The sequence below is a fragment of the Merops nubicus genome, unplaced genomic scaffold, assembly GCF_000691845.1.
Source record: "Merops nubicus isolate BGI_N331 unplaced genomic scaffold, ASM69184v1 scaffold10650, whole genome shotgun sequence".
Taxonomy (NCBI): domain Eukaryota; kingdom Metazoa; phylum Chordata; class Aves; order Coraciiformes; family Meropidae; genus Merops; species Merops nubicus.
Window position 1 is genome coordinate 25,690 of NW_008582261.1, and position 11,445 is coordinate 37,134.

Below are 11,445 nucleotides of genomic sequence, written 5' to 3' on the forward strand. Positions count from 1 at the left end.
CAGGCATAGACAAGAGCCAAATCCACCCCATCATAGCAAGACTTGCTTCCATGGCTCATTTCTCATATCAGGGCTGCCTAAGGGTGCAGCGAGTGATGCCTTATTGCTTTGTCAAAAGTTTCAGCTCAATACACAGTAAACCCAGCTGCTTTGAGAGTTGGAGGCAACTGAGACTGGTGCCTCTCCTTGCCACCAGTTAAGCACAACAGATGGGGAGCAGGAGTGTGTAGCTCCTGTATAAGACAGCTGTGATGAATTCTGCACCGTCCTTCTCCTCCTGGGACACAGCAGTGCCTCACTTTCTCCAGGGCTGGGATGCATCTAGCACAGCCATGAGCTTGTAAAGGCTGAACAAAGGTAGGATTTAGCGTGTGAGAGCGGTACCATCCCCAAGAAAAAGCCTCTGACTCACTAACTAGACATATTTCCTTGTGTACCAGCGACTATGAAAGAGTGCAGAAAGTCTCATTTTTCTTTTGTTGTACGCTAGATCCCTATAGAAGAGCAGGATGTGCTGCCTGGAGGTTAGTAAGAAACTGTTAATGCATTTCTAAATGTTTTGTGGGTCACGTTTGTGGTTTCCGTATTTCTCACTAGGGATAGAAAATGACCCTCAACAACGTTACCATGCGCCGCACCCACAACAGCAGCCTGCAGCAGCAGCAGCAGCAGCGCTGGAGCATCCCTGCTGATGGGAAGAACCTGCTGGTCCAAAAAGACTCCAACGAGTACAACCCGCAGAAGCGCTACACCATCAGTCCTGACGAGTATTACAGAAGGAGCTGGTCCTCGGAGTCGTCCGACTCGGTCATCTCCTCGGAGTCTGGCAGCAGCTGCTACCGGGTGGTGCTGATCGGGGAGCACAGTGTGGGCAAGTCCTCGCTGGCCAACATCTTCGCAGGGGTGCACGACAGCATTGACAGCGACTGCGAGCTGCTGGGAGGTAGGTGGTTGTGCCCCATGGGGTGTTTGTGTTTGCTCGCAATCAGCTCTGCCGGTAGCAATTGGCACAGAAAAACAAAGAGGCCATTTAATCAAAATTGAAGCAACAAATATTTGGACCTGATCATCAAAACTGACGCAACTCGTGCATCCCTTAAGAAAAAAAGAAAACAAAATAAGATGAGTAAATTACTTGCCAACAACGATTGAAAGCCTCTGAAAGAGAACAGTTTCACATTCCCATGCTATTCGTTTCCAAATACCTGTTGGAAGCTGCCTCATTCCTGCCTGTGATGATGCTACACAAGAGGCTGGTTCAGCTTTCATGCTGGTCCAACATTTGTGTCACCACTGGTTCCATGAGGCTGATTCCAGCTTTCTGTAGCGGGGCGAAAATAAATAATGATCCTCATTGTCTGCAAGAATGAAATGCCTAGAAAGAATATATAAAGAAAAATGGAAAAGCAAATGGTGCGTCCTTCTGTCACCTTCGAAATATTTGCCATTAGAAGTCACCTCAGCCTTTCTGTATAAACACATTGCCTCAGCATAGTCTGTATTGTGTTTGAGTAAAAATGTCTCCTCCTCGTTTCATGTTACTTGCACAGCATGGATTCCTCTAAGGGAAAACCAGATAAAGGTCCTTTAGCAGTGTAGGAAAATTCCTATTGCCCAGAGAGAGGGAAAAGGCACAAGCTTCAGGGTTTTCTTTGGTGCTTCCCCCTTCTGCTTTGTTTAGGAGTGCAAAGTGTTCTTTAATTCCAAAGATCAGATCATGCAGAAGGTGAAGCAGTGGCACTAAGGCCTGAGCTATATTGTGTGCAAGGTGTTAATGTGAAAGGATTGTACTGCAACAGAAACATGCTGTGGCTCTAAGGATGTAGATGTTGTCACCTTTGGAGGACATGCAGGTTGCTGGCTGGTTTCTCTTGCCAGTGTGCAGGACTTTCATTGTCTCTCTCATGTCCCTTCCCTCTCCTGCCTGGACTCCCTTGGTGCTATGATGCCAGTGCTAGAACAGAGTTTCTGGGCTTCTCTTCCAGCCTTCAGTGGAGCATAGGCAGGACAGCTTTTCATATCTTAAACTCTCCAGTTAGGAGAGGTTTTGCTCAGGATTTAATACAGCCCACTACCAGGAAGGTTGGACTCACATTTTCCTTGCTTGCTGTCACAGGACTGGTGGCACAGATCTTTGTGGCTTTGGGGAATATGAAGTTCCCCATGGTGCAGTCACTCTGAGTTAGTTATTCAGGTGTGCTTTGTCTTCAACTTCTACCACCAACTTTCCCCATAATCCCACCAGCTCCTCAACCTATAGTTTGTCTGCTAAAGTTTTCCTAGTGCTACATGAGCAAGCTGGAGCAGGACCTTTGGTCAAGCAGTCAGAAAAAGCAGCTGATTTGCTTTGCACAGCCCTGTCAGACAGTTTTCATCCCCTCAATGTGAAGCTGTATGGTTTTCTCTTACCTTCATACTCCCAGCAATATTGCTTAGAGTGTAGCAGTGACAGATTTTCAAGGCCGGCTCTGCTGAGGTATTGGAAAACTTGCTGTTATATCTCTCCTTTTTTCGTGTCAGCTTTGAAATAAACATGAGATTAGCTCCTTGCTTACTTTCAGTGTGTTTTATATCCCGTGGAAGTTCCATAGTCTTGACAAAGGTGCAAGGCAATGCTGAATATGAATATTTGGGCATAATATTTTCAAGGAGTGTCATTACATATTTGTAACCTCTCCATATGTAATGGAGTGGAGAAGGGGTCCTCTGGATGTTATCCTCTGGTGTATATGGAGCTTGTTCCCATGCAGATGCTTGGTCAGTTGAAGAAACTATTCTCCAAACTTTAGCCTGCAAACTGGAAATTTTATTACAAGAGAGGATGGCTTCAGGGTAGCCAGCTCACAGAGGGAATACAGCTGCTTTTGTGGACAGGCTTTGCTACTGACTGTGAGATTAAGCTAACTCAAAAAGACAAATGTCACGCTATTTGGCCTGCAAGGGAAACCTCTCTCGTAGATTAGCTCTGTCTTTTTAATGTCACCATTTTAAGATGTGTCAAGACAGGACTCTTTTTTATTTTATTTTAAATATGTTATATTTTGGGCTCATTCTTTCACAAGGATGTAGTCTCCTGGCTTTGAGGAAAGGCTCTGATAACACTTTAGGGGAAAGTTCATGCCATTAATGCCTAGCAGAAGTTCTGTGAGGCAAGAGTTAAGACACAGTCCTATCTACAAGTGTGGCTGGAATAGGCCCCTTAAACACTGCAGTGAGAGGGGTGGTATGCTCAGAAGCCCTAGGGATGGGTCTAAATCACTCATCCATATGTCCCCAGTTTGGCAAAAAGAAGGAAGATTAGTATTTAACTCAGAAGTTAGACTGAGATTTCACAGTGAGGATTGATTGAAATTATGAGTGGGAACAGTTGCCCCAAATCTAAGCAGAACTTTGTCATACAGTATTTATAATCTAGGTATGAATTTTTGTGGCCTCAGTACAAAATACCTGAACTTCTGTGGTTTCTTAATGCTTTTGCTTTTTTGATATCAAAGGTAATGTTGGAAACCATGAAATGGGAGCGAACTAGGATGCAGCAGAGTCTCACTCTCTAAAATTCAACAGCTCGTGTCTCACAAAGCCCTGTCCTCATTGCTTGGTAGGCTGTTAACTGTATTGCTCTCAGCAGCAGTGACTGTTCACCCGTAAACTGTCCCTGCTAAAGCGAAAGCAAATATTTTCCATTACTCAGCCTCACTGGACCCAGCTGCTCCCATGGGGCAAATGTTCAGCCTTTGGTTATTTCTTCCACTGGTTCTATTTTTTCTCTCCCACATAAGATAAAGAGAATATCAGCCAAAATAATGAACATTTCATTTCCTGATCTTTCAGCCTCCTTCATATATCATGGAAAGACAGACAACCAGTAATGAACAGAGGGCAGGTTCACTGGTGATAGAAATAAGGAAAGAACTGAATGTGAACCAGCATAAAATCTGGCTCAGTAATTTGAACTGTGAACTAATTGTACATATTCAGCTACTTGGTTTTTGTAATGTACACAACGCCACAAAATAATGTATTACTGACATTTCTGCTTTCCTTTCCAGAAGACACGTATGAAAGAACCCTGATGGTGGATGGGGAAAGTGCAACCATTATACTGCTTGACATGTGGGATAATAAGGTACTTTTACTTGTTCTAGTCAAAAACCCAAAGAAAAGTGTATATGAGTGACTGTTAATATAAAAAATAGATATCTTTTGGGAGAAAAAAAGTAGATGTTTTCCATACTTCAGCATCAAGGAAAATATAGGATTAACCCCACTCCCGCACAAAGCCAAGCATGCCTAATGGCTCTGCAATGTGAGCCTGAGAAGCACAAGCCTTCTTTATTTTCTTAAGGATAAAACAAAACATTGAAGCCGTTTTCCAAACCGTGTTCATTCCAGTCTAAAGCCAGCACAATGAGTTATTTGTGGCAGGCTTTGCCCTCCTTTGTGGTGAAGCGCTCATACCATCACCACGTTGGAATTCCTTGTAGTGTAACTGTGATTCACACTGCACCCATTACAGTTACAGCAGGATGTCATACTCCCTAAGTAAAATCTGTTCCGGGCATAACCGTGTCTGACCATTTCGTTGGAACAGCGCGAGGGAGAGTGGATTCGAGACCACTGCATGCAGGTGGGAGACGCCTACTTGATTGTCTACTCCATCACGGACCGGGCGAGCTTCGAGAAGGCCTCGGAGCTCAGAATACAGCTCCGCAGGGCGCGCCAGAAAGAAGACATCCCCATTATCCTGGTTGGCAACAAAAGCGACCTTGTCAGGTGCCGCGAAGTTTCGGTGGCAGGTAGGTAAATGATGAGGATAAGAACAATGTGGTTGTGAAGAATCATCTAGTAGCTTTTGAACGAAACGCAGAGGCCTGGCTGGGGGAATATGCTGTCATCAGGACTGGGCAATAAAAGAGCAGTAAAACAGAGGACTGGAAAAGAGGATAGAGGACTGGGAGGGGTCTGCAAGGTTCTTAAGCCTCCTTTGGTTATGCTGTTACATGTTGGATAATCCCTTTCCTGAATTTATTAGGGACCATCATAAAAGCAGCTTGAATTTCTTCCCTTCCAGCTCCTAGTGTAAGACCACTGCAGTAGGTGATGTCCCTGGTGGGTGGAAACCCTTTGGATTTCCAATAGGTTTATATATAACAAGTTTAGCCTCCTTTATTCTGCTGTCAAAGATTATATCTTTTTTATAACCAGTTCTCTGTCCTCCCTGATGAATTAAACTTCCCTGTCACCCATTGTTTTGCTGGTCTGGGCAGGGACTGTGCAGTCATTCAGGAAAGATCTCCTTGCAGTCTTTCCTTGGGAGGATGAAACAATCTTCCCTCGGCTGCAGACAAAGGAGTAACTACTAAGCCCATAAATAGGAGTGGAGAGGTTGCTGGGAAAGCTACTGCCAACTCTCAAGGTCTGCAGTCAGTAAAATCCCTACTTGGAGACTTCCCTGAGCCTTAGGTGGCACAATATAACACACAGCAATGCATGAAATGATTTCATCTTGGCCCACCAGGAACATGGGTTTCTCTGCCTAACATTTTCTTCTCTCTGTAGCTGTTCTGCTCTTCTGTCTCCCAGTTGAGCTAGACTTTTGGTGTTTTTATTTCACTGGAGATGTGCACAGTTCCCCTGGCCCTTGTCACAGTTGCCCCAAGTGAAGAGTTTGAACTGAGGTAGCTCATCAGGGGCGTGGGGACGCCTATTTTCCTTCTCATTCCTCTCTGCCCCACTTGAAAAATTTTTTGAAAGGCAACAGGTGTAACCATGACACTTTAGTCACCCTGGTGATGAATTCACAGCACGCCAGAAGACAATAGATTGGCTTGTGTGATGTGTCATGTTTAGCTTAGGCTCATGTAACTAAGGATAATAACTATTATTTCAGATATACCTCTAAAGCCATAGGCATAGTTTTGCCTTTACTTAAGGGTTATGTACACGTGTCCATTCAGACCAAAGCTGCTACTGTCCCAAGACCCCGGTTTACATCCAGAGCCCATGGAGGAGGACTGGGCTGTGCCTCCTGTGCTGTGCTGTGTGCATGGAAGGTGCTGTCATCACCCTTTAATGCGATTCGAGGGAGTCTGAAAGTAAGATGACCAGGTGGTTTTGAGTGACAGCTGACCTCTCAGCCCTCAGTGTCTTGGCACAAGTCAGTCAGCCCCAGCTCCCTCCAGGGCTGACAGCGAGGACTGGGCTTTTCCAAGAGAGGATTCACCCCCCCTTGCTGGGAAGGGACTATGACACAGAGCAGATGAATCATGGGCTTAGCAGGGAGCATCGGGTGATTAAAGACTTATCCGTGCCTATATTAGGCTTGAGGAATTCCCCCGGTGGCGCTGGCTTCCCGCAGGTGGCAGCCCGTGACCTCTTTGCTGCCCTCTGCTCACGCCGTATCCCCCTTGCAACCTTGCAGAGGGCCGAGCCTGCGCCGTGGTGTTTGACTGCAAGTTCATCGAGACCTCGGCGGCCGTGCAGCACAACGTGAAAGAGCTCTTCGAAGGCATCGTGCGGCAGGTCCGGCTCCGCAGGGACAGCAAGGAGAAGAACGAGAAGCGCCTGGCCTTCCAGAAACGGAGGGAGAGCATCCCCAAGAAAGCCAGGCGGTTCTGGGGCAAAATCGTTGCCAAGAACAACAAGAACATGGCCTTCAAACTGAAGTCCAAGTCTTGCCATGACCTGTCGGTTCTTTAAGAACACTGGACTCTGCCAGAGCTTGTGGCATTTTGTGGACATTATCTAACTATGTCGTGGGACAATCAATCAATCTATATTAGATTGGGCTATCAAAGTGACTTAGGTTCACAGTTATCATTGTGATGATAAGTGCTGGCATAGGAACAGCACAATGCATGGAAATAGCTCTCTTTCTATTTTTGTTGGTAGTTTTACAAGAAAAACGTAGACCAGAATGACCCAAAGTTATGCTGGGAAGCTCTCTGGAAAGTACCTGTTGTTTCTCCTCTCACCTTCAGATAATAGTGTAAGAACCTCAAGCTGTCATGACTTGGGAAGTAAATACTACAATCTACTCTTTTTCCTTGTTATTATTTCTTTTTAAAAACTGTATAAAGAATTGATGAACTGACCGGGGTTTGGTGCTTTGCCAGTTGACTGGTCAGGCTTGAGCACCCACAGCTGAGAAAAATACATTTTTGTAGAATAGCCACCAGGACACTTTTGGGTTTTTTTCCAAAGATTGGTTTTAATGAGTTTACACACCTCTTACTTCAAAAATATTTTAAAATATTTAAAAATCCTATAACTAAAAAAGTTTTCCTCTCATATTTTTAGATTACACGGCTGTTTAAACATCACAGTAAAATTCAAATTAAAGTGCAAATCGTATCAAAGTGCATCAAGTGCAGGATGCCAAACCTTTACAAATCACCTGAGCTATTTTAAAAAAACATGGACTCCTTGTATCCAGCCTTGGCCTTTCTCTGTGCCAGAGCTATACTGTATTTATTGTTGTGCAAGATAACAAGCATTTTAATGTTGAGGGGAAATGTATTTATTACCAAATTTCTTAAAATAATTGTTAATTTTATTACTGTTTTCTATCTAGTATCTTTTTTCAGATATGCAAGTTTTTACTTACATGCCTTGTAATAAAATAAATAAAATATATGACTGCCTTTGAGCCTCAGTGGGAGATCCCTAAGAGTTTTTTCAAGCTGAGAAAATATTTTGGATACTGGGCAAGATTGATACATGACAAGTGTTGTGAGGATTCCTTACATCTCTGAAGACAGGCTGCGTAGCAATCTAGGATCAGAAAGCAGTAATTGCCCACAGCCCCAAAGCTATTAGTGCACGGTGTCCCGCCCAGGCAAATGGAGTTATGGTGACAGAGGTAAAAATAAATCACTCTTAAAAAAATGTATTTGGCCCTAAGCCTGAAAACGCTTTAGAAAAGCAGGTAAGTACCATTACCCTGGTTTTGGAGATGAAAGAAGTGAAAAGCTACATTCGGAGGCAGAATGCAGGCAGCTGGCATAGTGTGACCTGATCCTCAGCTACTGTTGGGCATAACTGTGTTATTTTCCTCCTGACTCTGGTGTTTTTTGTAGGCACACTGTAGAGTTTAATGTAGAGGTATAGTCATTACATTTTGCCTGTAAATGACTCAGAAAAGCCTAATCTCCAGCCTGGCGGCTCATCTTCCTTGAGAATGAAGGCAACAAAACACAACACTAATAAGGTAAGAATTGGGTTTCCCATCTTGGACTGTGCAGCTTTCATGTACGAAATGCTCTAGAAAGAAATCAGTCTGCTGAGTTTTTCCCCAAAACTGTCTCTGCTAGAGGGGATGACTTCTAGAACTTCTCTAGGTGTAACACATAGTTTTGCAGGATGACTCTCCATTTGTGCAGTATTCAGATCTCCCTCAAAGGGAATTTCTGATCTAGAAAAAAACTGTTGACAAGAATGGAAACCAAGATTTTGAACATAACACAGGCAAGATCCCTGTCACTGGGTTTTGAATGAATGCTTTTGAGTTCTCAGCATGCAACTTAAGGTTGGACACAGAGCAATCTAGAGAATGATCCTCACTCCAATACCAGCTTTCAGAACTTTTAAACTCTCAGAACCCTATCTCCATTCAATAATGGAAACAAAATCTCACAAATTAAACACAATTTTAAAATTCTTTTTAAGAAATGAAAATATAGCTGAACACAAAGAGCACATTTCCTTAATCTGTTCTATGTTTGTCAAGCTATGGACCCAATGAAACTAAACCAAGCAGGTTTTAAAGAAACATAAGATGTCCATGTTGATCATACAGCCTTTGGGGGTAGAAGCCATCATTGGATGCATAGATGGTATCATAAAAATTTGGAGTTACCTAGTGAGTTGGAAGGCCTTCACTAATTTCCTTTCATTCCCTCCCAGGATAACAAAATTTCCTTCTAAAACATTACTTTTTAAAGAACAAGAAGACCTGTGTGCTAGGCTCATCCCCAGAGCTGTCACAAGCTGCCACAAAAAGCCATGATGCAGTGACTATGCACAGCATGCCGTTTCATCATGCTTTCTCCATGGCCACAGGGAGCACTGCAAGTCTGTCTTCTGGGTCTAGTGTGGACCAGAGCTGGTCCCCCTGCATAGCACAGCACTTTGGACCAAAACAATTTAAGGACCTGCCTCTGCCTTTCATGTCCTAGTCAGCCTCCTGCCGGCCCTCTTGGTCCACCCTGCAGACTGCTGGCTTGCCCTGGGTTTTCAGGCAGAGCATGGAGGAAGCTGTTGGTCGAAGAACATCCCTTCCATGGCGCTGTTTCTTCACACTGCTCTGACACCATCGGGACATGCTACTGCCTGACCTCTGCAGGTGGAATGAGAGAGGCGGTGCTGAGGATCCGCTCTGCACGTTTCCGGGCTCTTCTTGCATTTGGTCTGGTCTAGCCTGGTCCTGCAGACTGAATGTTCATCGGGGGCTGCAGTGCCCGAGTTGCACTCCTGAATGGCACTGTGAGTTTTATCTGATAGGGACCTGGTCCCTGCTGTGATCGGCAAGGCTCCAGCAAGCTGGGCAGAGAGGAAAGGCTGGAGCTTTCTTCGACACCTTATGAGATGACAGTTTTATCTGATCATTACCAGATTATCAAATTTGGAAATGCTTACTATATATAACAGCTGGTGTACCTGGAATGACTAATTAATACTAATTTAATTTAGAACGCTGACATTTCAAACCCTTAATATCCACAATCCCTTTATTAATCTCAGATGCAAGTGTCCAAAAGTGTGGCATGGATCAATCAGCAATTCTAATCACTGCTCTGGCTATTAAGTCAGGTCTGCAATGACAAACCCTAATGAGATAATTACAGTGCTGGTCCCAGAGATCTGGCAGTAGCTGTGGAATACATGAGTCACAGCAGTGAGCACACTAAGGCCAAAATGGCAAAACTCATGGAGTCCAAATAAAATAAATACAGGAAAAAAAAAGTCTAAAACCACACAAAATGCCAATTATAGTGTAATAGCTGTTATAAAAAGCTCTTTTTAAGAAGAGAGATCAGATCAGCAAGAGGAGCTAAGGGCCAAGTCATGACAGATTAATTGCAAGAAGAAAGTTTTACTTATCCTTTGGGACAAAACTACACTAAGAAATTATTCAGTATCATGGCACAATGTAGATTTGCAAGGTGCTACATGATTTTGGATTGGGAGAATTATTGATAAAATTTAGTCAAGTGAAAGAAAGACATTTTCAATAAAATCAATGTGAAATTAAAACCTTACATATACAAGCCTTTCAACATTGTACTGGTTTTGACTGGAAAGCTTCAAAAACCATGGACCAGAGTTAACTCTTTTGGGTTGTTTCGAGCTCAGATATAAGTGAGAGAAAGGGCTTCTGACAGCAGCAGTCCTGGTGATGATAACGTGACCTATGGAGGGCTGCAGCAGAGGGAGGAAGCGGTTGATTTCTGTGCAGTATTGCCTCTGTGATCAGCTACAGCTCAGCTTTCTCTCTGGGGAGGCTTTTCAGAGAACGCCATGTCACACAGAGGAGAGAAAAGGTGCTAAGGAGTACTAACAGTGTTATACTGGTGAGATCCCTGGACTAATAAGTTCTTGGATTTCTAATAGTGAACCCTGCAACCGATTCCTTGCAACACCTCTAAAGACTGGAGAGAGGAACATGTTGTATAAAACATTCCTGTGTCTGATCCACAAGTGCAGGTGATAAAAGCCAGTGAGAGCTGTGGGGCTGGTCCTCCTCTGACTCTCCTTTCTGCATTCACTACAGACCGTTGCTCAGTTCGGAGGGCAAATACTGTGGGCTGTGGTGGCCCTCAACACATCGCTGGTGTTTAAAAGATGTGGCTTCCTGATGCACAAAATAACATCTAATGAGAACTGTCCACCTTGCCTGCAGTCCCCATCTGTCCTGGTTCTGCGGGGTAGCACAGGACTGACAAGGCAGGACAAAATGTGCATGTCCTCTTCTAGGACTCATGCAACACTAAGCGTATGGTAGCACCCAAGGCACACGTAGCATCCTGGGTTAAAATTATGATAAATGTCACATTGCTGCTGGTGATAGTCCACCAGCACTTCTAAACGTGGCAGACTGTGGGAGATTTACACAGTGACCTCTAGGTCTCTGAATGTGAGCTACTCCATTTAAAAAAATGAACACCATGCTCTCTCTTCACTATCCTCCAGAAAGGCAGTGGAGAGGCCTTGCTCCTACCATTGCTTCCAGATGGGACTACGTGCCACTGATCTGCAGGTGTAGGGACCCAATGTCGGGTAGGGATAGCTGATTCATGTCAGGTAGGTGGGGAGAATCCCAGCATCTGCCATGACCAAAAAAGGTGTGATGTTAGTACGCAGCCTGGCAATGTCCCCACCCGCCTCCTCCCTCTGGTGCTCTCACCCCAGAACTCTCCTACTGTGGTGGTTTAAACCACTTTTTAT

General features: G+C 44.3%; 1 protein-coding gene across 1 annotated transcript; it reads left to right on the forward strand.

The window, feature by feature from the left end:
- The first annotated feature begins 606 nt into the window (after positions 1 to 606).
- On the forward strand, positions 607 to 7,034 carry GEM (GTP binding protein overexpressed in skeletal muscle). The gene is made up of 4 exons (XM_008937191.1): positions 607 to 943; positions 4,050 to 4,126; positions 4,592 to 4,796; positions 6,422 to 7,034. The coding sequence occupies exons 1-4, from the start codon at positions 607 to 609 to the stop codon at positions 6,697 to 6,699; spliced, it is 897 nt and encodes a 298-aa protein (XP_008935439.1). The 3' UTR covers positions 6,700 to 7,034.
- Positions 7,035 to 11,445: the final 4,411 nt, after the last annotated feature.

Bases quoted from the DNA above. Each gene is read 5' to 3' on its own strand.
- GEM (XM_008937191.1), top strand. From the start codon at position 607: ATGACCCTCAACAACGTTACCATGCGCCGCACCCACAACAGCAGCCTG. The intron at 944-4,049 runs GTAGGTGGTTGT...TTTCCTTTCCAG, and splicing joins CGACTGCGAGCTGCTGGGAG to AAGACACGTATGAAAGAACC. The intron at 4,127-4,591 runs GTACTTTTACTT...TCGTTGGAACAG, and splicing joins TTGACATGTGGGATAATAAG to CGCGAGGGAGAGTGGATTCG.